Here is a 23885-nt window from a genome sequence, read left to right on the forward strand (position 1 = left end):
TTATTTTGAATGTGTTTTTTTTGCCTGTGTGTATGTCTGCGCGGTTCCGCTGCCTGTCGGGCTCTGCCGCTCAAGCCCTATGAGGCTTTGGCAGGCCGGATTTCTGTACATTTTTTTAAATATTTGGCGCAATAATAAATTATTATTATTATAAAAAAAATCTCCTAGGAAAACAATGAACTTGCTCACCAACACCAAATCTTCTAGTGTATCTTCAATGTACGTCATAAAGTTTTTGAGCAGCCCAATGGCGGTCGATACACCAACATAATCGTGATACCACATGAATCCACGATCAGAATTTCATAATCCTCATGAACAACTGAATATTTTTCCAATAAAACTTGAGGCACCCCTTGGCGAAAATACAATGACATGCCACCTCCTTTCTTGTTCTGTCTATAAAGGGAGACTTCAGAGTAGCCATCTATATTAACTATGTCTAAGTTGTTGGTGGACCAGGTCTCAGTAAAGGCTAAAACATCAAATTCGTGTTCAAGAAGATTTATGTAGGCAGAGACATGATCAACTTTGTTCCTTAGGCTTCGAGAATTAAGGCAAAACATGGAATAGAGTCCATCTTTTGAAGCAACAGGTTGTAAAAGGGTTTTGAAGTCATCGACACTATAATATCTTTTATTGAAAGGCAGGCTATTATGGCACATTTCCATTCTGTTCCGTGATCGCGGATTTACTTTAAGCAGGTATCTTACTCAACTCCTTCATTCTTAGTGGCATCAGTAGCTAAAGATAGTGGGCGTATCTTAGATAAGTCAGCTTCACTAGTGATGCGCAATGTCAGACCACCGGGAGCCCTTCGAACAAACACTCTGCTGTCGTTTTGCCATGTGAACTGATAACTCATCTCTTGAGCGTGTGTGGGTGCCAACCAAAGCAGGCTTTTGTTTGGCGGTGTCAGGTTATCACAAAACTCACTTCAGAGCTTTTCTGCGTCACAATATGATACAAGCTTACTCCTGCCCCAGTTCGCCATTTTGTTTTGCTTTTTCTTTAAAATTTTCTTTCGTTTTCCGCGAGACAAAACGAATCAAAACGGGTCGCCCACGCTCACTCTTTGATAGGCGATGCAGGCTATCTAGGTCTTCTTCCTTCAGCGGAGGAACGCCAATGGTTGTTGCCAACTCATTCACTTTAGCGAGAAGGTTCTCATTTTCTTGAAATTCAACACCATGAATCTCTAGGTTATTTCTCCGACCATTTTGTTCTAGGTTATTGAGTTGTTCTTTGAGGCACGAAACTCCGTTTTCTTGGTTGGATTTTTCTGCGCGCTCAATGCGAGCCGTTATGTTGGAAATAGCCTGGTCTTGCTTTGTCAGTCTATCCAGAACCTCATCATATTTGTCAGACATGTGCTGTACGGAAGGTTGGAGACCATGCACTATTTCTTTTATTTCAAGTAGAGAGTCGATCTTTTCCACCAAGGGCATTATGATAAGCAATTTTTCATGCATGTCCTTGACTACGGTGGTTAAGTCCTGTTCGCGCGCTGAAGTCTGCCTAGTGACCATGTGGCCGCTGCGTTCGTTTCCAATTGTGCATGTTTGGCACTTCCATTGACTTATACTACCATCACTTGTTTCGGACTTGTGAGATTTCATTGTTAACCCTGAACAGTGGCCGATGTGATAGCTGTAAGGTGCGTAAGCAATGGTGTGCGCGATCTTCTGGGGATTCTTCGGCGCGTTGCCTGAGCCTGGTAGAATCGCGGCGTTCCTGAGCAGTCAGGTGTTGGGATTAGTCGGTGACCGATGACGTGGAACCACTCTGCGAGGTAGAACGTTGTCGCTGAGCTGAATCCTTAGCATGACACTTTGCAAAACGTTATTCACGCAGTTCTGGCGTCTCTTGTGCACGTTGTCGCTTTCTCGCTTCTTCCTGTCGCTCCTTAGAGAACTGCATAGCAAAGCATTCACGCCGAGGCAAGCGCGCATTTATAGACACTTAACAGCGCGGGAGCATGGGCGCCGCCATATTTGGTCACGTGACCATTCCGCCAAGCCGCCAGGGAGTCCACAGAACGCCATCGCCCGTTCACCTTGCTCGTCGGTAAATTGGTTTTTGAGGAAAGGAAACGTAATTCAAGAGAGCACGTTGTTGGGCGAGTCCGTCGTACATACTTACAGAAGGGAATTGCGCTAAAAAGACACGGACGAGAAAGGACACTCTGCCTACCAATGGAGTGCGAAATTTTCGCTAAGGAGAACCCAACAGTCTTTGGTCATAATAATGATCTTCAACAAAATAGAGTCCTCTGCAGGATAAAGGGCTCTTCAATATACCAGGAATTGATGCTGTCGTGTGCCAACTGCCGCAACCTGAACCCCACAAAGTTCTTAATCTCATTGACCAACTTGACTCGCTGCACGCACATTCCAGGTTAGTATTGTTATGGTTAAACTGCGCGAAGAAAACACGGACAGAGACAGAAACACACGTACACACTGAGCGCTCAGTGTGTACGTGTGTTTCTGTCTCTGTCCTTGTTTCCTTCGCGCAGTTTAACCATGAACGAAAAGCACCAACTAGCCCGCCAGAAGACTATTCTAGTATTGTCAGGTAGTGCGCTCATTTAGTTTGAGCGACAATCACCTTTGTAATCTGCTCGTTACATTCTCTACATGTATCACTACCCCTTTTGTTACCAGCTAGCATGGCCTTAACTCGTGTTCCTTAACTCAAACTGTTCTCTCCTAAACCGCTAACTACTTTTTCGTGGTCCACACTGTTGCACAGTAAGTTTACCGCACAGAATAAATCGGCAGGTCATGCTATTTCACTAAACGTTTGCCCTGTGTTTCCTTTATTTATCGCTCGGAATGCTATAATAAAATAAAAGAGAAATTTATGACGCAATTTTCTGATGGAGAATACTGGTGGGTCGCTCTTGATAGCCTGCGAATACCTACCCAATGCACCCCACGGAATTCCCATATTTCACTCCTCCCTTAATCCAAATATACGATCGCCACATGCCCTTGATGAATGTCCCTCCTCATCACTGTCCCATACTTCGCTGTATGGGTGCCTAAACGGCAGGGCGGTGAGGTTAGCCCACAAGTTGACGATTTAAATTGAGGATACATGAAAATAAGTATAATTTTTAACTGTTAAGAAATTACGAATTTATAGAAAATGTGGGTAAGTATGAACCGACTGGTTAGAGAAATATACAGAAAGAGATACTAAACATGGTGAGACCTCCCGCCAGATCATTTGTGAAGCGGAAAGCTCTAACCTCCAGCCATTCATTGATCAAGATAATGACGAATAGTTGATTTCTTGGAAGAAAGCACTTCACGATAAGTCAGTGACGTTACTTATGTAACAGTTTCGTGCCAGTTTCCATTCATATGAGCGCACTGATGAGTTAGGGAAGTTCTATTCCTCACATCTGTGCGATTACAGAAGAAAAGAATCTGTTGAAGTATGTGGCCTGAGTGTGCGCAGATCTGCTTCCGAAAGGAGCAGAGAGCCCTGCCAATAGGGCATAAACGTTGGAGATCTGGTTCCTAAAACTGCATTTTTCCTACGGACGCGAACAACACCGTACCTGAAAAATGGCAAGAGTATCCCGCACCAGAAGGTTGTCACCACGGGCTGAGCTTGAAGATCTCCCTCCAGGCGCCATCCAGATTTCTGTTACCGTAAGGAGAAATCCTTTTTATATTCTTGAAGCCAACAGATGCTCTCGGGAAAGCACAGCTATAAGAAATAGAAAACGGGCTAAAAAAATACAGCTACTGCAGTTCTCGTCCAGGGAATTCTAGAGACAAATACTGAAATGGTATTTGTCCGTGTCAGCATAACAGGATGCGTTTATTAATGCGCTTTGTGCCACACTGATCATAAGCCATTTAAAGAGAAACCCTACAAGCAAACCGTCATAACTCCCCAGGCGGCCTCTTACATGTTGGAGTGTGCTAGAAAGAGTACAAGCATGTGCTTTTCCCAATGACTAAAACAGTGGCTGTGATGCTTCATGCTGCCGTCTGGCAAATTCGCCTCCTGTGCTTTTTCTTTGTTGGAAACAAGTGTACTGGTCATTAAGAGCGCAAAACATTTCTTTCTACACTGTGGCTGCATAGCAACTGAGCTCGAGCCTTCGGTTTCTTTCCATAGGTAAATTTACCAGGCCGTACTGCGCACCCACTACGCTGAAGTTGTCTCAAATGCCAGTGTTACAGACAAAGATTGGTGTTCCAGATGTTAAGAAGTTTAAGCATATATTAAAACAACAATACAAATTTTAAACAATCTGGACAACTAGACTTGTAAGAGTGCATGAGCGCGTTTTGGGCCTGTTATGGCCTCAACAAACGTTTGGGGGGGAAAAAATCTAGATCACAACCTGGAATATCCTCGCCAAGGCTATCCCAGCCTTCTTGTCTCCGGAAAAAGAGAGCTCAAGGCGTTGTAATTAGTGCTACTAAGAGGTTCTTGAGGTCGAATACAAATTTGGAGTCTCCTTTGCAACCGAATTAAGATTTTTTGGTTTGCTTCGGCCAGCGCACCGCTGCTCTACTCGAACTTATTAAATGCTGTTCTGTTATCCCCGCGTCAAGGTCGTTTTTTACGGTTAGGTAGTCTGAACCATGCACACAAGATCTCTCTCCTGTATCGTCCGTTACGGCTTCAGTATCGGTTCACGCTGCTAAGCGCATGCATCTTTTTGAACGCCCGCATTAGAATTTTTTTTGCGGTTATAAATGAAAAACATCAGGTTCTTCCTTTAATTATAGGCTTTATACGCTGAAGAAGCCCGATATTTGCTTTCTCGCTTTTTTTTACAGTAAAAAAAGACTTCAACTCTCCAACGTTTCAAGTAGGAAGCAACATGCAATGAGCTAGTGTGGTTTTATTCCTTCTAGCTAAAGGCGCAACTTAACAATTTTAAAATTCTCTGCTTACTGATCCCAGACAGAACATCCCCTGAGTTTCAAGTGGCAGGCAATTAAGATTGCGTGTTTGAGCCTTACTTCGATTTGTGGCAATATCTTTTCGCGTTGAGTAGTAACTTTTTGATTAACGTACTCAGAAGTGCACAAAAAGAAGCAACAAAAATTTAAAGAATTATTTAAGAAATGTTAAGAGAATGCCTTCAACTTGAGGAACATTTATCAGCTCCGACACAGGTGCTCTTTTACAATCCGTTTCATGATCCTTACCCTTAAATGAAAAACCAATCAATACACTAGCATTCAGGTGCTTTACATAAAATAGTGGTAACGCGCTAATTGGTTAATCTTCTATAGAGAATGCAACATTTAATCTTTGTTTTGTCACAAGCTCGCTCCTACACAAAAGAAAGGTTAACAGTTGTTCTCTAAAAATGGAAGGCAATGATAATTGAGATTGCAGCCAGCTCCGGCCATCATATTTCTGCAAACTTTGTCCTCTCATCAGCCTAAAGGATAATATGCCTCCTCCTGCTATGCTTGCCTTCGTAAGGCACTACGCTAGCTTAGACTACCATTAGTCATCTCGCCTGTACACTGCATGCGCTGTGCATGGCCAATTCTCTTTTTTATTTTTAGCGAGTATATCAAAAACACATGCTAGTTTCAGGACATGTTATTACGTCTCTTGACAGGAATATGGTAACTCTTTTCTTTTTTTTCATATACAGCTGTATTGAAGAGAGCAGAATGTTTGGTTTGGTTTTTGGGGTTTAACGTCCCAAAGCGACTAAGGCTATGAGAGGCGCCGTAAAGGAGGGCTCCGGAAATTTCGACCATCTGGAGTGGACGTTAAAGAACCCCAGGTGGTCGAAATTTCCGGAGCCCTCCACTACGGCGTTTCTCATAGCTTTAGTCGCTTTCGGACGTTAAACCCCATAAACAAACCAAACCATTCTGCTCTCTTCAATACAGCTGTATATAAAAAAAAAGAAAAGAGTTACCATATTCCTGTCAAGAGACGTAATAACATGTCCTCAGCTTTTTAATATTTCTTCGCATGTCTTACTTAGATTTTAAATGCATTTTATAAAAATATTATCTGAGTCTTTTCCATTATGGCAAACTGCTGCATAGCTGCTATGACCTGCCGAATGCATTAAAGAACGAGATTGTCGTTGTGTGAGCAAGGTGATTTTAATCGTATTAGATGAGCGGACTTTTGACATTCCTTGGTCCTAATATGTCAAAATTCTTCAACATTTTCTTCGAACTTTTTGTTGAAAAGATTTCACAAAACAAGAACGGAGACATTAAATGAACTTTGTATTAGCAGATGTTCATAAAACGTAAAAGTCAATACAATCTCAGTAAATATAGAAGGTTATTACAAACTCTACATAATATCGACTGTTCTTGTAAGAGTTGATAAGCACGTTTTGGCCATTTGTTAAACGTTTTCAAGGAAAAATCTAGAGCGCCACCCGGAATGTCCTCGTAAAGCTATCCCTGCCTACCCTTCACCGTCAGCACAGAGTCCGAAGTTTGCTAATGAATAAGTACTAGGAGGTTCTTCAAGTCGAAGACAAACTTTGAGCATTCATGGCAACGACCTACAGTTTTTCCACTGCTCCATCGGCCAGCACACCCTTGATGTGCTTCAACTTGTTGAATTCTTGTCTTTCACCCGACAAGATCCTTTTTTGCCTTTAGGTGGCCTCAACCATGAACAGGCAGGTGTTTCACGCACACCAAGAGCTGTCTCCTCTATCGTCCTTAGGCCGAAGCAGCTTTGACACATTTCAGGCAAATTCGTCTATATGTTTCTCTTCCTTTCGTTTCTCCTTGTACTTAGCATCAAAGGGATTAATAAAAAAGTGGGTCAAAAAATTGAGTCATTAAAAGATGGCTGAAATTTTAAAAACGTTCCGCTTTAAGTTTTGGGTTCATTCTTGGCTTTGGTGGTGGTGGTGTAAAACATTTATCATCCATTAAATATTGCATAAATGCTTGTAAGGGCTGCACTTTTTTTTCCAGATTCGAGGGCCAATTTTCGGGGTGCAGTCCATACACGTGACATACAAAAAAAAATTTTTAAGTAAAAACAGACCAATCAGTGAATGCGCAGCGTTTATTTACAATTTAATCGTCACTCGCGGAGTATTCAGACTCCGACCTGGTGCTGTGTTCTGGCGCACGTTCACCCCACAGGTCGCCGTCTTCAGTTCCGTCTAAACTGTTTAAAATGCTGGTAACTTTTAAACTGCGAGATAAAATGTCCGCAGACACGGAGTTCCACGCGGAAAAAATCCAGCCCAGGACAGTCGCGAGCGGTGCCCTCTTGAGCCGCCCGGTCGGCGTCTCGTCGTGATCGCCGTTTGCCATCCATTCCGAGTACTGCCTTCGGAATTTAACCTTAAAAGGCTGATTGATGCTGACGTCCAGGGGTTGCAGCATGCCGGTGAGGCCGCCCGGAATAAAGGCCATGTCTGTGTGGATACTGCGTAGGTGTTCTTTGACCCTATCCGTCAAGTGACCGCGAAAACTGTTCAAGACGAGGAGCGATCGTTTGGCCAACATGGCGCTTGCCGATTCTACCAAACGCTTTTTATCCAGTCGTGCACAAGCTCCTCATCCATCCAGCCTTTTTCTTGGAATCGACCTACAACTCCCTTGGGGAAAGCGTCATTTGGAACCCTTTTCCTTTAAAAAACGACATAAGGGGGCAGCTTCCGCCCGTCCGCGGTGACGCACAGAATAACGGTGCACCGTTGGCGCTCCGCGCCGGTAGTCCGCACAGAAACACTCTTCTTTCCTTTCAGTTAAACTGTGCAGTTCTCAGGACAGTCGAACCACACGGAGGCCTGGTCGGCGTTCGCTATCTGTGAAAATATATAGTTGTGCTCATATCGCAGACCAATGACGTACCTTGTCAGGGTAGTCGGGGGGCAGCCGCCGGCATAGCGTGGCCCTTCACCGAAAGGATAGGCCCTTCCTCTTTAAAAGTCTCTGTAACCAGCCGACACTACCTTTGAAGTCCTCGCGCGGTATGCATCTCACACGCGCCAAGGCTAGCGTCTTCACGAGCAGCATGTCAGTAGCCAACGGGTAGCCTTTGTTCCGCACTCCCATTGAGTAGCGGAACAGCTCTTCTTTCAGCTCTCGGGATACTTGCATGGCTTGCCTCGAAAAATACGCCTTTTGTAGCCGGTGTTCTTCAAACCATCCTTCTGGTTGCACCATCTTCGGACGCACATCTTGTCCAAGCCAAATTTTCTTCCCGCCGCATGCTTGCCGTGTTCGAGGGAAAACTCTACTACTTTCAGAGTGAAGTCTGCCGTGTAGCTACTAATATGTTTGCCCATCGTGCTAGGATGGAAACGCTCGACGGCAATTCATGAAAAATATAGCAGAGAGCACAGTAGAGCCGCAACTACAGCGTGCGACCACGCCAACCACGTTACAACATCTCACGTGCCTTTGACAGTCGCAAAACAAACCCGGGGTGGCCGGGGCTGATTATACCGATGCCGATATGGATTGCGACACTTCGCGGCAGAGAGAAAATATGATAATGGTTATGACCCGCGACTTCGGCGCCATCCGTGGACGACATGTAGAAGCTCCTGTGCGCGCGCATTTTGAAGGATAATCGCCCGTTGGTCGTGGAAACTTTGGGTGCGGCCCTTACACGGATTTTTTTAATATTTCCTTCGAGAAATTGCGGGTGCGGCCCATACGCAGATGCGGCCCTTACACGCGTTTATACGGTACGCACATCTCGAGAGGTGATTGGTGTAGGGTCCTATTGGCCCCGTCTCCTCACAACACTAGGTGCAGCGCCTATTCGGTGTCCCCATTTGCAAGCAACGCCGCCCGCGTCCGTTGAACCAAGGCCTTTTCGGTCTTGAGGTCTTGACAGCCGAGTAGGGCCACCTCCCAGTCCTCTCTGGTGAGATTGGGGTTAGAGGGGGATACATGGGTTTGACTGGGACGCCCTTGAATGTGTCAACCACTTCCCCACAGAACTGGCACACGCCACTAACGGATGCGTTGTAATGATCAAGCACCGCCGTGCACAGTGCAGTGTTAGTGATAATTTTTTACGTAGAGGCGCTCGTCAGCGCGACCCAGTCCCTTACATGGGGCCAGGTAGCGCCGGTGCTTCTCCTTGTAGTAATCGCTGATGTTTTTAAATGTAACGGCCAGTTTTGTGTTAATGGTCCCTTGAGTATACTTCCAACAGCAGCTGAGGTCACTTTTCTTGCAACATTAGAAACTGCAATAGCTATGAGCTTTACGTGTTGAAGATGCTTGATAGTAATGCTACGGCTTCGATAATAAAAGAAAAATGCGGAAAAAGTGTTTAGTTAGAAGAATGTCAACTTCGCTTGTGTAGGGCAAATAATCCCGTTAAAGAAAGCGACGTCCTGTCGAGAAGGTAATCGTAACCACTTAGAGGGAATAGAGCCCACGCGGCAGGTCTTATGGTCATGATTTTATGTTAACGACGCACAACATTTATTTTAGATCCATATTTTGCGAACAGAGAGAAACTTTGAGCGATAAATGTTAAAAACACAAGCTATGACTACTAGGCAATATATAGGAATAAAACAAAATCTAAGAAACGGCGCTGCATTTGAAGGTTGGCGCATTTAATATCGCTCTTCGTTATACTTTGTTCGACCTTCCCTGTTCGACAGGCCAGCATTTCACAAGCCAGCAAACGTCATATAACAAAAGCCTATTGAAAGTGGCGGCGTTTAAACCACGTCACGAAAGCTCATCTGATTAGCGCTGTAGGTTGCCATAGGGTGGCAATAAAGTCATATATATTGTCACCGACAAATGGTTGAAGAGCACAGCCCAGGTTTAATAAGACTAGATGGGTGTTCCAGACAGCAGATAGCTCGAGCGAGGAAGAAGAGGATCTTCGAGCACCTCGAATGCCCAAGGCATGGCAAGTTGCAGCTAAAACAGTTCGGTCGCAGTACGGCGCCACTGATTGGTTCGTACGGTGGCATTTCTCCCCCTCTCTGAAGGACACCGACTCGGTGCCGCCGCAATGAGAAGCGCAAAGAGAAGGGACGCCGCATGTGTCCGGCGGCAGGTGTAGACACGCCTGAAGCGCTAGCGGGCGTGGTACGGCTTCATCCGTGCGACATGGACGACATCGGAGGTTGACCGTCTAGAAGAGTGAACTGTTCCTTGGGGAAGAACTTCAGAGTTCACCTCACTGACTTGGCCGTACCTCGTAGGGGCCGAAATATAGGCGCATAAGCTTTTCGGAGCGCCCACGCATGCGGATTGGGCTCCAAACACAGACTTGTTCGCCGGGCTGGTAAGTAACAGCTCTGTGGCGGAGGTTATAGCGGCGAGCGTCGTGGGTTTGCTGGTGCCGGATGCGCTGTCAAGCGAGTTGGCAGGCGGCCTCGGCGTGACGAACGAAGTGAGCAGCACCCATAACAGATGAGGGAGTACTAGTCGGAAGCAACATTGCATCCAGCATGGTTGTGCGCTTCGCGACCATGCACTAAACGAAATGGATTGAAGCGCGTCGTTTCTTGTAGAGCAGTATTACAGGCGAATCTAACGTAAGGGAGTATGGCGTCCCAGTCCCGGTGGTCTGCGTCAACATACATGGAGATCATGTCGGCTATCGTCTTGTTGAGCCGTTCGGTGAGCCCGTTGGTTTGAGGGTGGTAAGCGGTTGTTTTGCGGTCACTGGTGCCGCTAAGGCGGATAACCTCCTGCGTAAGGGCCGAGGTGAACGCCGTTCCCCTGTCAGTTACAACGATGATCGGTGCACCGTGACGACGCACAATGTTTTGAACGAAAAAGTTCGCAATTTCTTCAGCGGTACCACGAGGCAGAGCTTTAGTTTCACAGTACCAGCTTAGGTAGTCGGTTGCGGCCACAATATAGCGGATACCCAGCAAGGACTCTGGAAATAGGCCGAGTAAGTCCATGCCGACTTGGTGGAAAGAGACTTGTGGCAGATCAATAGCCTGCAGTAGTCCGGCTGGCTTAGTCGGTGGCGTCTTGCAACGTTGGCACTTGCGGCAAGTTCTAACGTAACGCTGTACAACTGCAGCAACCCTGGGCAGGAAAAACCCAGGTGACCAGAAGATGGGTCATCATGGCACGCCTGCAGGACTTCGTCGCTCAAGGCCGCAGGTACGACGAGCAGATAGACAGCTTCCGTCGGGTGGTAGCTTTTGTTATACAGAACGCCATCGCGCAAAAAGAACGACGACACTCCAAGTGAGGAGATTCGCGGTGGAGAATCAGCGCTTCCTTCAAGATACTCAATGAGAGGCCGTAGTTCACTGTCGTCTCTTTGGTGTTGAGTGAGGACGGACGTGGAGATGGCGCCGAGAAAAACAAAATCGGTGTCGGGATCAGCTCGGTTGTCTTCAACAGGAGCACGAGACAGACAGTCGGCATCACTGTGCTTCCTACCGGACTTATAAACGATGGTGACGTCGAACACTTGAAGGCGAAGGCTCCAGCGTGCAAGCCGCCCCGAGGGATCTTTGAGGTTCGCCAGCCAGCACAGCGAATGGTGATCACTGACGACTCTGAAAGGGCGGCCGTATAAGTACGGGTGAAATTTGTTCACTGCCCACACAACTGCCAGGCATTCTTTTTCAATGGTGGAATAGTTCGCCTCCGAGCGCGACCAGGTCCGGCTTGCGTATACGATTACGCGTCCGAGACCATCCTGCCACTGCACAAGGACCCCGCCGAGGCCGATGTTGCTGGCGTTTGTGTGCAGTTCAGTGTCGGCTGACTCGTCGAAGTGACCAAAGATGGGCATACTTTGGAAACGAGGTCTTCGAAGGCCCGTTGTTGCTCCTGGCCCCAGAAGAACGGTTCGGCATGTTTCGTGAGGCGGATGAGGGGCTCAGCGATCTGGCAGAAGTTCCGCACAAAACGCCGATAATAGGCGCAGAGCCCCAGAAAGCGGCGCACATTTCGCTTATCGGTTGGCATGGGAAAAGCAGCGACGGCGGCGGTCTTATCGGGATCAGGGCTAACTCCCTTAGCGCTCACGATCTGGCCCAGAAACTTCAACTGCTGGAAAGCGAAGTGACACTTTTCGGGCTTGACGGAAAGACCGGCCGAACGAATTGCGCCGAACACGGCGCGCAGGCGCCTCAGGTGCTCTTCGAACGTGGCGGAGAAGATGACAGCGTCATCTAGGTACACGAGGCAGGACTGCCATTGTAGGTTGACAATCATGGTGTCCATCATCCGCTGGAAGGTGGCAGGAGCCGAGCGCAGTCCGAAAGGGACTACCCGGAAATCGTATAGACCATCCACTGCAATAAAGGCGGTCTTTTCCGGTCGCGTTCGTCCACCTCGATTTTCCAATAGCCACTGCGTAAATATAGCGACGAGAAGTACGCGGCGTGGCATAGCCGGTCCAGGGAGTCATCAATCCGTGGCAGAGGATAAACGTCCTTTTTAGTGACTTTGTTTAGACGCCTGTAATCAACACAGAACCGTAGGATTCCATGCTTCTTCGCCACAACAACAACAGGCGATGCCCACGGGCTCGTCGACGGCTGTATCACATCGTCCTGGAGCATATCTTGAACTTGTCGGCGAATGGCGTCACGTTCATTTGAAGAGACTCGATAAGGCGGCTGGCATAACAGTCGCTGGTTTGCGTCAACTATAATGCGGTGCTTTGTGAGCGGAGTCTCCTTAACCTTGGAGGTCGAGGCAAAACAGTAGCGGAAACATTCGATAATGCTCTCCAGGCAGCGTTTCTTATTAGAAGGGAGGTTCGAGTTCACGTCGATCTTTATGGGAGTGGTCGGCGCCTCCAGTGATGCCAGGATTTCGGACAACGCGTACTGTCCCGCGAATTCACAAAGTTCTTTCGAAATACGCAATAGCTGTTTTTCCAGGCAAACACTGAGGTTCAGAACCAAAATTGGTCACCAATAGTTCGGTTCGTCCACTGTTCAAATCAATAATTCCGCGCGCTACACACACTTGCCGACCCAGGAGCAGCGAGATGTTGGTTTCAGCGGTGCCACGAGTGCTGGGGCTGTTATCGCACTCTACGGTGACAAACATGCTGGCTCTTGACGGGATCAACACCTAGTCGTCACAGACGCACAACTTAGCCCTGCGTGGCACGGTATTGTCGTCGACAGGGTCTTGGGTGGAAAACGACACGATTAGCTCCTGAAGGGTGATGACGGCACCGTACTCCTGAAGGAAATCCAAACTGAGTATGAGGTCCTTGGAGCACAGCAAACACAGCAACAGTAGCACAGCAAAGCTACCAGGGAAAGTAACACCGCGGACCTGGATTCGCGAAGTGCCGACACCAGTCGGAGTTACGCCATGGCCACCAGCTGTCCGGATCTGCGGCCCAGACGAAGGGGTTAGAACCTTCCTCAGGGCCGTGGCTAACCGACTGCTCATTACAGAAAAATCGGCGCCGGTATCCACGAGTGCGGTAATGTCATGGTTGTCGGCGGATACCGGAATTTCGGAGGAAACCAGTCGGTCACTGCGCGTTGTTGAGGTTGTCGGGTCAGGTCGACGTCGATAGGAGCGTCGCGGCGAATCTTCAGGTGGAGGCTCTTGACAAGTTCCAGTAGCGGCGGCCCTACCCTCGGAGGACGCGGTCTTCAGTTTTCCCGATGTGGGGAAGCGCCTCTGAACTGGCCAGAGGACGACGGGCGGCCGGGCGAAGGGAACCGCCTTGGGGATGGCGATCGGGACTGGCGTCGCTGCAGGGTCGAGGACTGCACGTTATCAGCCAGGTGCATCTCGATATCCCGTGGTCTTTCACCGTAGCGCGGTCGAGGTGCGTCAGGTGAAAACCCCCTTAAGCCCATTCTGCGGTAGGGGTAGTGGCGGAGGATGTGGCCGGGTTTCCCGCAGTGGTAATAGAGTGGCCGATTGTTTGGCGTACCCTTAAGCCCATTCTGCGGTAGGGGCAGTGGCGGAGGATGTGGCCGGGCTTCCCGCAGTGGTAACAGAGTGCCGATTGTTTGGCGTACGCCAAACGTGCGCTTTGCTCATGGGGGGCCTGGACTCCTGCGGCACGAATGGTACTGCTGCTGTTCGGTACTGCAGAGATGGTACTGGCACGGGAACGACGGGGGAAAAGGCTTGCATCGCTGGCCCATGACTTCGTAGTGATTCGCTGCACGTCATAAAGAAAGGTGCCGGGAGTGGAGCAGGGGGCGGCTGCACAGCTCGTCGGATTTCGTCACGGACCACGTCCGTTACGGCAGCGACAGTGGCCTGTGGAACTTCAAGGCGAAGGTTCGCCAGTTCCTCGCGCACAAGGCTTCTTACAAGCTCCCGAAGCTCCAAGGCGGGCAGCGACGTAGGCGTGTACTGGGAAGCGGCTGCTAGAGTAGCCTGACGTCCGTAGTGCGCGCCTCGTTCCTGCAGAGAGCGCTCGATACCCGTTGCCTCCCTTCTGAAGTCGGCCACTGTTCTTGGCGGGTCACGGACCAGTCCGGCAAACAGCTGCTCTTTTACACCGCGCATTAAGTGGCGTACTTTCTCGGCCTCGGGCATAGCAGGGTCGGCCCGATTGAACAGTCGCTTCATGTCCTCGATGAACATAGCGACGCTCTCATTTGACTGCTGTGATCTCAAATGCGGGGCCATTTCAGCCTTCTCTTTTCCTTCGCTTGTGGTAAATGTCGCTAGCAGCTCTCGACGAAAAACCTCCCAGGTGGTAAAGGAAGCTTCGTGATTCTCGAACCAAGTTTTGGCCGAGTACTGCAGCGCAAAGTAAACGTTTCGCAATTTACGCTCGCTGTCCCACTCATTGAACCCCGCCACTCGGTCAAAGCTGGCCAACGAGTCTTCGACGTCCTCGAACCTGTCCCCGTGTAACGGTGGCGGTGACCGAAGTGCGTGAAGGACGAATGGCCAGGCATTCCCAGAATGCTGAGTTGTGTGGCTAGCCACGGTGGATGCCATGGCTGTTACCGCTCTTACCGGCGCTGTCAGTTGACCGAACTCCGGTTGTAGGCCTCGCAGACGGCGGCTCACTTTGTGGATGGATGTTGAGTCCACGCGTGGAGAACAGGTGTCGAAAGAGTCCTCGCAGTCCGAGTACATGGGACGCTACCCAGCACCTCCACCAAATATGTCACCGACAGACGGTTGAAGAGCACATCCCGGGTTTACTAAGACGAGAGACAGCAGACAGTTCGAGTGAGGAAAAAGACGATCTTCGAGCACCTCGAATGCCCAAGGCATAACAAGTTGCAGCAAAAACAGTTTGGGCGCGGTATGGCGCCACTGATTGGTTCGTACGGTGGCAATATATTACCCAAACGACTGTACTGTGACAGAAACTCAGCATTCTTATTCAATTGAATGGAGAGGAGTTGAGGAGTTCTTTATTATGTTACAGTTTAAAACTTTTTTACCGCTTTTTTTCATGACTACATTTCTTCGACTAACGTAAAGAAAGCAAATAGGTGCTCCGATTCGGAAGTGTTGTGTTCTCTGCAATTCAACCAACCCCGAAGGGGGAAAACAAGACAGAACGCGTAATATATAACCGACTGTGTCATGAAAATACCTTCATTATATCAGACTGCCAAAATGAACACAAAATTCGGAGAGAATAATAATCAAAGGCCCCATTTTGAAGAAAAAAAGTCATTTAGCCACTACTCAGTGCTATACCACACCAAAAAAGACAGTCCCAGCCTCGAGCGTGCCTAATTTGAATGTAAGGCAATGAAATATGGCACACTAATTGGCCTTTAATGGACACTTACACTTTAGTCTGGTTATAAAACCTTTACTAAAGCCTATAGGTCACCTTGCTTTACTACAGCGTTACTAAACGTCACTTTGCTGACATTCCCACTGCCAGGTCTGGAAATTTGTATCGGAAACAAGTGTTTTTTTAGTTGAGGTTGACGTTGTTAGCGGCACCTAAATGCTAATTGAGGTCCAATGATCAGGCACAACCCTGAGACCTGGTTGATCTACATAGGTCTGTTGAGCTTCAACAGTTTCAATAGTCTACCCTTTGCAAAGAAAACATTCTCATATACTTTGTTCCTAGATCGCAGCTATGAATCTCTAATCAAACTGACGACTAACCAAAAGGAAAACTGTTCTAAAAATGAATTTCGCGGGTGCTCTTCGTTGCAGAAAGGTGAAAGACGCCCCGTGATTCTTTCTGAAAACCTAGAGCCATACAAACTGTTTTCCTTCCTCGCCAAAGGCAGAGTGACCAGCAACGCGCCATGGTGAGTACATCACAGGAATTTTTTTCTTTCTATAGCCCACGAACAATGTACTATGAGCAACCTTTCTGAGGAATCTGACCAGTGGATGTTAAGGCATCCACGTAATTCTACCGTAATGCCGCGCGGCTCTTCCGCTTTTGCAGTCAGTGCTGCCCTTTTAATACACTGTTCTTGCTGCTTCATCATGGTTTGAAGTTAGACCATGCGTTTACAGACGAGCTCTGTTTTTTCTAGTGTAATTTTGTCCCTGTTTGGTTTCATCGGGTTTAACGTCCCAAAGCAACTGAAGCTATGAGGGACGCCGTACTGAAGGGCTCCGGAAATTTCGACGCCCTGGCGTTCTTTAACTTGCATTGGCACTGAACAGCACGAGGGCCGCAAGAATTCCACCTCTATCAAAATTCGACCACCGCGGAAGGGATTGAACACGCGTCTTTCGGGTCAGCTGTGTGTGGGCGGTGGCGCACACCTACAAATGGAGGCGGTTATAACAAATAAATTGGTTTTCGAGGAAGCCAAATGGCGCAGCATCTGTCTCACATCTCAGTGGACACCCGAACCGCGCCGTAAGGAAAGGAATAAAGGAGGGAATGAAAGGAGAAAGGAAGATAGACGGGAGAGAACAAGGCATTGGTGCAGCAAGTCGAGCATATATCCTTCTATTTCTCCGTCTACACAGCTTCCTTCATGAAAATTAAGAACTGTTAGCGGAGTGTTTTCTTGAGGAAGGATTATGTGTGAAAAATAACAAGTTGTCTGTAATTGTACACACGCGTCTTGCTGCAATTCTTTGCCTCGATCTAACGAAAAGCTGAAAGAGCTGATGTGCTGCGCTCAAATTTCGCATTAGGAAGTAACATTATCTTCGGCAATTTTTTTCAAATCGCTTCGACCTGTGAGACAGAGTGAGCCGCACCTGAGCATCCTACACCTTCTCTCCCCGGGTTTTCCAGTTGACGCTCTTCTATCGTCGCTCACCGCGCCGCCAAGGTCTCAAATAGAGGGGTGTTCGTGAGACGGTGCGCGGTGTAGTGGTAGGCTCCCGCCCCCTCCCTGCCAAAGTGGATTCAAGCAGCGGACTCCCTTGACCGGGTGACCACGGTGGCAGCGGCGAAAGTCGAAGACCGGCGAAGGCCGAAGATGCGGAGAGGGGTGGCGAAGACGGCTGTGTCCTCGACAGAGGTCTCGTGTTTGATTACTCAGCCTCTGCCCCTTCCCATCGACCGAGCTGCGAGAGAGCGGGAAAGCCCAGCACCGCCCCTGCCGTGGGTGGTACCAGCAGTGTCCACATCTGTCCATGCGATTGGACATCGTTCTTCGAACTTTATTCCCCAGACAGGGATCTGGGGAATCCGAACCCTATTTAACTCGGCTGTGAGTATGGCCGAGAGACTCCTGTTGACTCCTGTTAGCGAAGAGGCTCTCTTTCACTGAGAGTCACTCTCATTTGTTCTTTTTGTAAATAATGTAAATATCCCTCTTTCAACAACAAGGAAAGTTCTCTTTCCTTGTTTTCTTCGTAACCCCGTCTCCCGTCTTCCTTGTCCCTTCTCCGGCCTGACCACGCTACCCCGATCCTCATAGCGTCCGCGTCTGTCTTGGAGTGCATTCGAGAAAGATCTCTTCGGTCTGTTTGGCGTGCATGCCGAAAACGGTTACCTGTCCCAGGGTGTCCCACATGCGATGATGGTAAATGGTTAATGAGCTAAATAGCGCGAATAAGTGGTGGCGGTTGAATGAATATTCTCAGACGTGTAATGCTTTCCATATATGTGTAATCATGTTTATAGTTCTGAAGCGATAGCTCCACTCTGCTAGGTGAAGCCAGGTATCGCCTTGTGTGCAACATCACGAGCATGACTGGCAGGTGGTGTCCAGAGAGCAACCCAGGAGGCAGTTTGGCCACCTAGGTCACGTGACCTTGCAGCGCCATCACAAACAGCCTGTCGGAAAGTGAGCCAACTGCTCACCGTAGTAGCTGACCATTAAATTGTTCGTGATTTATTAAATTAAATTGTTCGCTCTGGAAGAGCACCATGGGCCGCACAAAGCAAACCGCTATAAGCGCCTGCCATCGCAGGACAGTGGCGCATCGCTTAACCGCTGCGTCACTGCGCTAGGAAGAGAATGGCGACTCCCAGCGATATACGAATGTATAAAATAGAGAATGACCTTCCGCATATATGGGAATTCCCCAATACGGAATCGCGGCGTGCCCTTAAGACTGAGCTTAAGTGTCCCCTCGTTGTTGAGCAGTATTACACATCACATCACATCATCAGCCTGACTACACCCACTGCAGGGCAAAGGCCCCTCCCATGTCTCTCCAATTAACCCTGTCCTTTGCTAGTTGCCGCCACTGTATCCCCGCAAACTTCTTCATCTCATCCGCCCACCTAACTTTCTGCCGTCCCCTGCTACGTTTGCTTTCTCTTGGAATCCACTCCGTTACCCTTAAGGACCAGCGGTTATCTTGCCTTCGCATTACATGCACTGCCCAAGCCCACTTCTTCCTCTTGATTTCAACTAGGATGTCATTAACCAGCGTTTGTTCCCTCACCCACTCCGCCCTCTTCCGATCTCTTAACGTTACACCTATCATTTTCCTTTCCATAGCTCTCTGCGTTGTTCTTAACTTAAGCTGAACCCTCTTTGTTAGCCTCCACGTTTCTGCCCCATAGGTGAGTACCGGTAGGATACAGCTGTTATATACTTTTCTCTTCATGGATATTGGTAAGCTACCATTCATGACCTGAGAGAACCTGCCATACGCGCTCCACCCCATTCTTATTCTTCTAGTTATTTCCCTCTCATGATCCGGATCTGCGGTCAGTACCTGCCCTAAGTAGACATATTCTCTTACTACTTCTAGCACCTCGCTACCAATTGCGAACTGCTGCTCCCTTGCAAGGCTATTGAACATTACTTTGGTTTTCTGCATGTTAATTCTTAGTCCCACCGTTCTACTCTGCCTGTCTAGCTGATTGATCATGCTTTGCAGTTCTTGTCCTGAGTGGCTTAGCAAGGCAATGTCATCAGCGAATCGCAAATTACTCAGGTATTCTCCATTAACTCTTATCCCCAACTCTTCCCATTCCAGTCCCCGGAATACCTCCTGTAAGCAGGCAGTGAAGACCATTGGCGAGATCGTGTCTCCCTGCCTGACACCTTTCCGTATTGGAATTTTATTGCTGACTTTATGGAGAACTATAGTAGCTGTGCAATCGTTATAAATATCTTCCAATATTTTCACATAGCACTCTTCCACACCCTGATTCCGCAATTCCTGCATGACAGCTGAGGTTTCCACTGAGTCGAATGCTTTCTCGTAATCAATGAAGGCTATATATAGGGGTTGGTTATATTCTGCGCACTTCTCTATCACCTGATTGATAGTGTGAATGTGGTCTATTGTCGAGTATCCTTTACGAAAGCCTGCCTGATCATTTGGTTGACTAAAGTCCAAGGTTGTCCTGATTCTATTAGCGATTACCTTAGTAAATACCTTGTAGGCAACGGACATTAAGCTGATCGGTCTGTAATTCTTCAAGTCCTTGACGTCTCCTTTCTTATGAATTAAGATAATGTTAGCGTTCTTCCAAGCTTCTGGTACTCTCGAGGTCACAAGGCATTGCGTATACAGGGTGGCTAGTTTTTGTAGCACAATCTCTCCTCCGTCCTTCAGCAAATCTGCTGTTACCTGATCCCCACCAGCTGCTTTCCCTCTTTGCATTGCTCCTAAGGCTTTCTTTACTTCCTCCTTCGTTACTGGCGGGATGTCCCATTGCTGTGCTCGACTGCCTCCCTCAGTAACTTGATGATTACATTCGCTACTGTATAGATTTGTGTAGAACTCTTCGGCTAATTCAACTATCTTATCCATATTGCTGATGACATTGCCCTGTTTGTCTTTTAGCGCATACATCTGGTTTTTACCTATGCCCAGTTTTCTCCTCACTGATTTTAGGCTACCTCCATTCCTTAGAGCATGCTCGATTTTCTCCATGTTAAACTTTCTTATGTCGGCTACCTTGCGCTTATTTATTAACTTAGATAGCTCTGCTAGTTCTATCCTTCCTGTGGAGTTAGACGTCCTCATGCTTTGACGTTTCTTAATCAGATCTTTAGTCTCCTGAGATAGCTTGTTGGTATCCTGTCGAACCATCCTACCACCTACTTCTGCGGCGCACTCTGTTACGATAGCTGTAAGATTATCATTCATTGTTTCAACACTACGGTCGTCTTCTTCAGTTAAAGCGGAAAATCTGTTTTGCGGCGACATTCTGAATTCCTCTACCTTCCCTCTTAATGCTAACTCGTTAATAGCCTTTCGATTCACCAGTTTTCTCCGTTCCCTCTTCAAATCTAAGCTAATACGAGACCTTACCATTCTGTGGTGTGAGCAGTATTACATTTAAAACAAATACCATAACACTAACTTTAAGGTTTAAACTAATGTTTGCGTTGCGCCGGTATCAGCGATGATAAACCTGTACTAAAATGAAAAGTGAACTGGAATGGCCAGCGCTATTCTCTCGTCGAAAAAAATGTCCCGTGTGAAATTGTTGTTCCATGAATTCCTCAACACAACAGGATTTAATAAAAATGTTTGCTTAAAACAACGCACTACATAACCGAACGAACAGATTAACGACACCGAAATCCGAGAACACCGGAACAGAAAACTTTTCTGCGAATTCATTCTTTGTGCGAATAGCAACTGAGTATCAATAATTTTTTTTTTCAAAGCTGTCAATATTCCCGCTGACACGCCCTGGGCAAAGCTGGGTATTTGCGAGGAAACAATAAAGAACTTGTTAAATTTTAACTTTAGCATGACAAGGAGCTAGTGTGATGTAGGATTGTGTTCGCTGTCAGTAAACTGTTTCGCAATAAGGAACACAATTGCCGTTGTTCTTTTTCTGACGCACCGCGAATAGGCTTCACGCCGACGAGGTACCAGCGGAGCGACAAACACGGATCGCGCTTCTTTCCGCGAGCGGCCACAGCTGTTGGGCGCTACCAAGCGCGCGCAGTCCTCTTGTCCCGTCGTCTCTCCGGCTTTCCCTTCAGCTCACATTCCACCATGCCGCTACAGCAAAGCAACGTGGCTCGACAGATCCCGGCTGCGGCGGCTGAATTTCTTGAAGGCGAAATTCTAGAGGCCCGTGTACTGTGCGATGTCAGTGCACGTTAAAGAACCCCAGGTGGTCGAAATTTCCGGAGTCTTTCACTACGGCGTCTCTCATAGCCTGAGTCGCTTTGGGACGTTAAACCCCAATAAACCAACCAACAAGAAAATATAGCACGAAACTAAGAGCAGAAGCTGACGCCGCGCGTGTTCTGTCCGCGCCGCGGGCGATGCGGCCATAGAGCGGCCATGCGGCCATACTGGATAACGTAGCGCTTTTCATACTGCCAGCGCCCTCTATGCTTTTCATAGCTTCTGTGACCCCCTCGTACCCATTGCTGCGCACCGCGGACGGCAAAATGCGCCGGAAGCCGAAACACTACCTCTCTTGCAACGCAGGGGAATAAAGTCCCAGCTCGCAGTTAATTGTTTTTCTGAAACATGGCGTGTTGTCAGCATTCGTTATTTAAGTCACATTTACAAAAAATAGCCAACTTTGAACGTTGAAACTGAAGGAAAATAGTTTTGTTGATTGTAACAAAATTGCTAGTGTAAAGTGGCAAATCACACGATTAATGTGGGCAGCCACAATCTTAACAAAGGCGGTGCTGCTCAGTAGTCCAGCGTTCGTGAGTGCAAGCCGGAGCTTCTTCAGCTTCGTCTTCCTTCTGCTTTTTCTCCTTCGTTGGCGCTTGCCGCGGGGGATGAGCGGCCAACTGTATTTCTTACAATACTACCAAGGTGCCCCAGCGGCCAACGCCAACGAAGGATAAAAAGTAGAAAAGAACGCTGACGAAGCTCAGGCTTACACCCACGAGCACTGGACTGCTCAGCAGCACCGTCTTTGCGGAGATTGTGGCTGGCGATATTGACTCTATGATTTGCTGCTTCCCGCAATCATTATATGCTCAGAATAACCTTCATGAACGTTTGACAGGATTTCTTCAGAGGTCGCCCTGGTAGTCGATCGTGGAACAAGACACTCATTTTAGCAATCAAGGGGGTGCATTCACGATGCGTGGCATATGGCGTTCCCTTACCTTCTCGCAGAAAAGTATGAGAACCCATTCTACGCTTCCTATCAAAGGGACCACACATTTTTCGCGTTACACTGCATGACCTTTACCGTATTTTGACGCAATAACGAGAAGGCTCCCGTTCCGCGCAAAACTCGCCGTCGTTGGCGGTTTCGCCTTCGCTGAAAGCGACGGCGTTGTGGGTGAAAAAGCAGGTGGACATATGACATGAAGGTTACGTGACCTCATGACGTCATCACAACCTGCATATCATGGCAGGTGGCAACCTGTTCACCGGGACCTCCGCAAAGTGCCGACCGTGGCAGGTAACAATTTAAAAAATAACATGTTGAAAGAAGTCGCTTGGAGGGAGCAACCTGTGTGTCATAAAAACCATCGATTGCTGTGTTTGAAACAGCCGCCTGTCGGGCCAGAGAAGCATCGCTTAACCGCGCCAGAAGTTGTCTTAGGACTATGTCAGCGGTCTGCGACTGTACGATAGAAAATGATCATAGCCGAATTTGGACATTAATCCAATCACGCTAACGAGTCTTAGCCTTAAGGCGGAGTTTGTCTCCTCCACTTTTTTCTCTTTATGGTTTTAATGAAAAGCTACGAAACAGATGCCTTATACAAGCAACGGCTTTGGAGACGGAGTGACCACGCTGTTTGGAACTCTCTCAGATGTCGGAGGCAGAAAACCTACGGGCACTGAATTCATGTTTAGGGTGCAGCAAACGATTTTCTACATGCATTCTTTTCAAGCAACTGAGAGCAACAAATATCAATTCTTTACTTAACATCACAGGTACCGGCTGGCCTTGGTCCATGCTTCTAAGGAATACGCCAAAATAGAAATGAAAGGAAGCTACATCTACACTGGAATCGGCGAAATCGTAATGGGAACCAGCAAGGATTCGAAATCGGAGGAGCATCTTTTAGATTTCCAGAGTATTCTAATGAATGTCTGGAGTTTTATAGTACATGTGGATGGAGCGTTAAAGGAAATTGAGGTAAGGTGTCTTATGCATATTTTACAAAGTATCTTTTCCGACCTATAAGCCAGTGCAAAAAACAAAAGGGAGCCTTATTTTACGGCAGTCGTTGCAAACACTATCACAATAATTTCTACTCGCTATAGGGAAGCGGGCATTTACTGCAGTAACTGCCACAATAAATGGCTTTTCTTCATGTGATGGAGGAATAATATCCGATGTACCGCAAGGGAGCATACTGGGTCCCATCCTATTCAAACTGTACATAGACGACATTACACTTTCGTATAAACAGACAAAATTCATAATGTATGCCGATGACACTAGCATAAGTCTCTCATCCACTTCACCCCCTAGTCTTTTTAACAGAGCTGACGAAGCCCTCAGTGCACTCAGCGTCTGGTATTAACATAACGATCTAAGACGAAACACTGCGAAAACAAAAGGTGTAGTTATCTATACAAAGGGCACACATAGGTCTAGTAATATTAAGTCACAATAAAATTCTACAAATACTGAGCTTGTGCACTCCGTCAAAGTTCTTGTGTTGTGTTGTGTTGGGT

At 47.7% G+C, this 23885-nt stretch overlaps 1 protein-coding gene across 1 annotated transcript in view; it reads left to right on the forward strand.

Moving 5' to 3' along the window:
* The first annotated feature begins 3578 nt into the window (after positions 1–3578).
* LOC149338759 (uncharacterized) overlaps positions 3579–23885 on the forward strand; it is a 41310-nt gene continuing 21003 nt past the window's right edge. The window contains exons 1-3 of the mRNA XM_089550795.1: positions 3579–3665; positions 16083–16180; positions 23136–23340. Of these exons, the coding sequence (XP_089406921.1) occupies positions 3579–3665; positions 16083–16180; positions 23136–23340 (390 nt within the window). The remainder of the gene's footprint in view (positions 3666–16082; positions 16181–23135; positions 23341–23885) is intronic.

This window comes from Amblyomma mixtum, chromosome 6, assembly GCF_055824585.1.
Source record: "Amblyomma mixtum isolate Tamu chromosome 6, ASM5582458v1, whole genome shotgun sequence".
NCBI lineage: Eukaryota > Metazoa > Arthropoda > Arachnida > Ixodida > Ixodidae > Amblyomma > Amblyomma mixtum.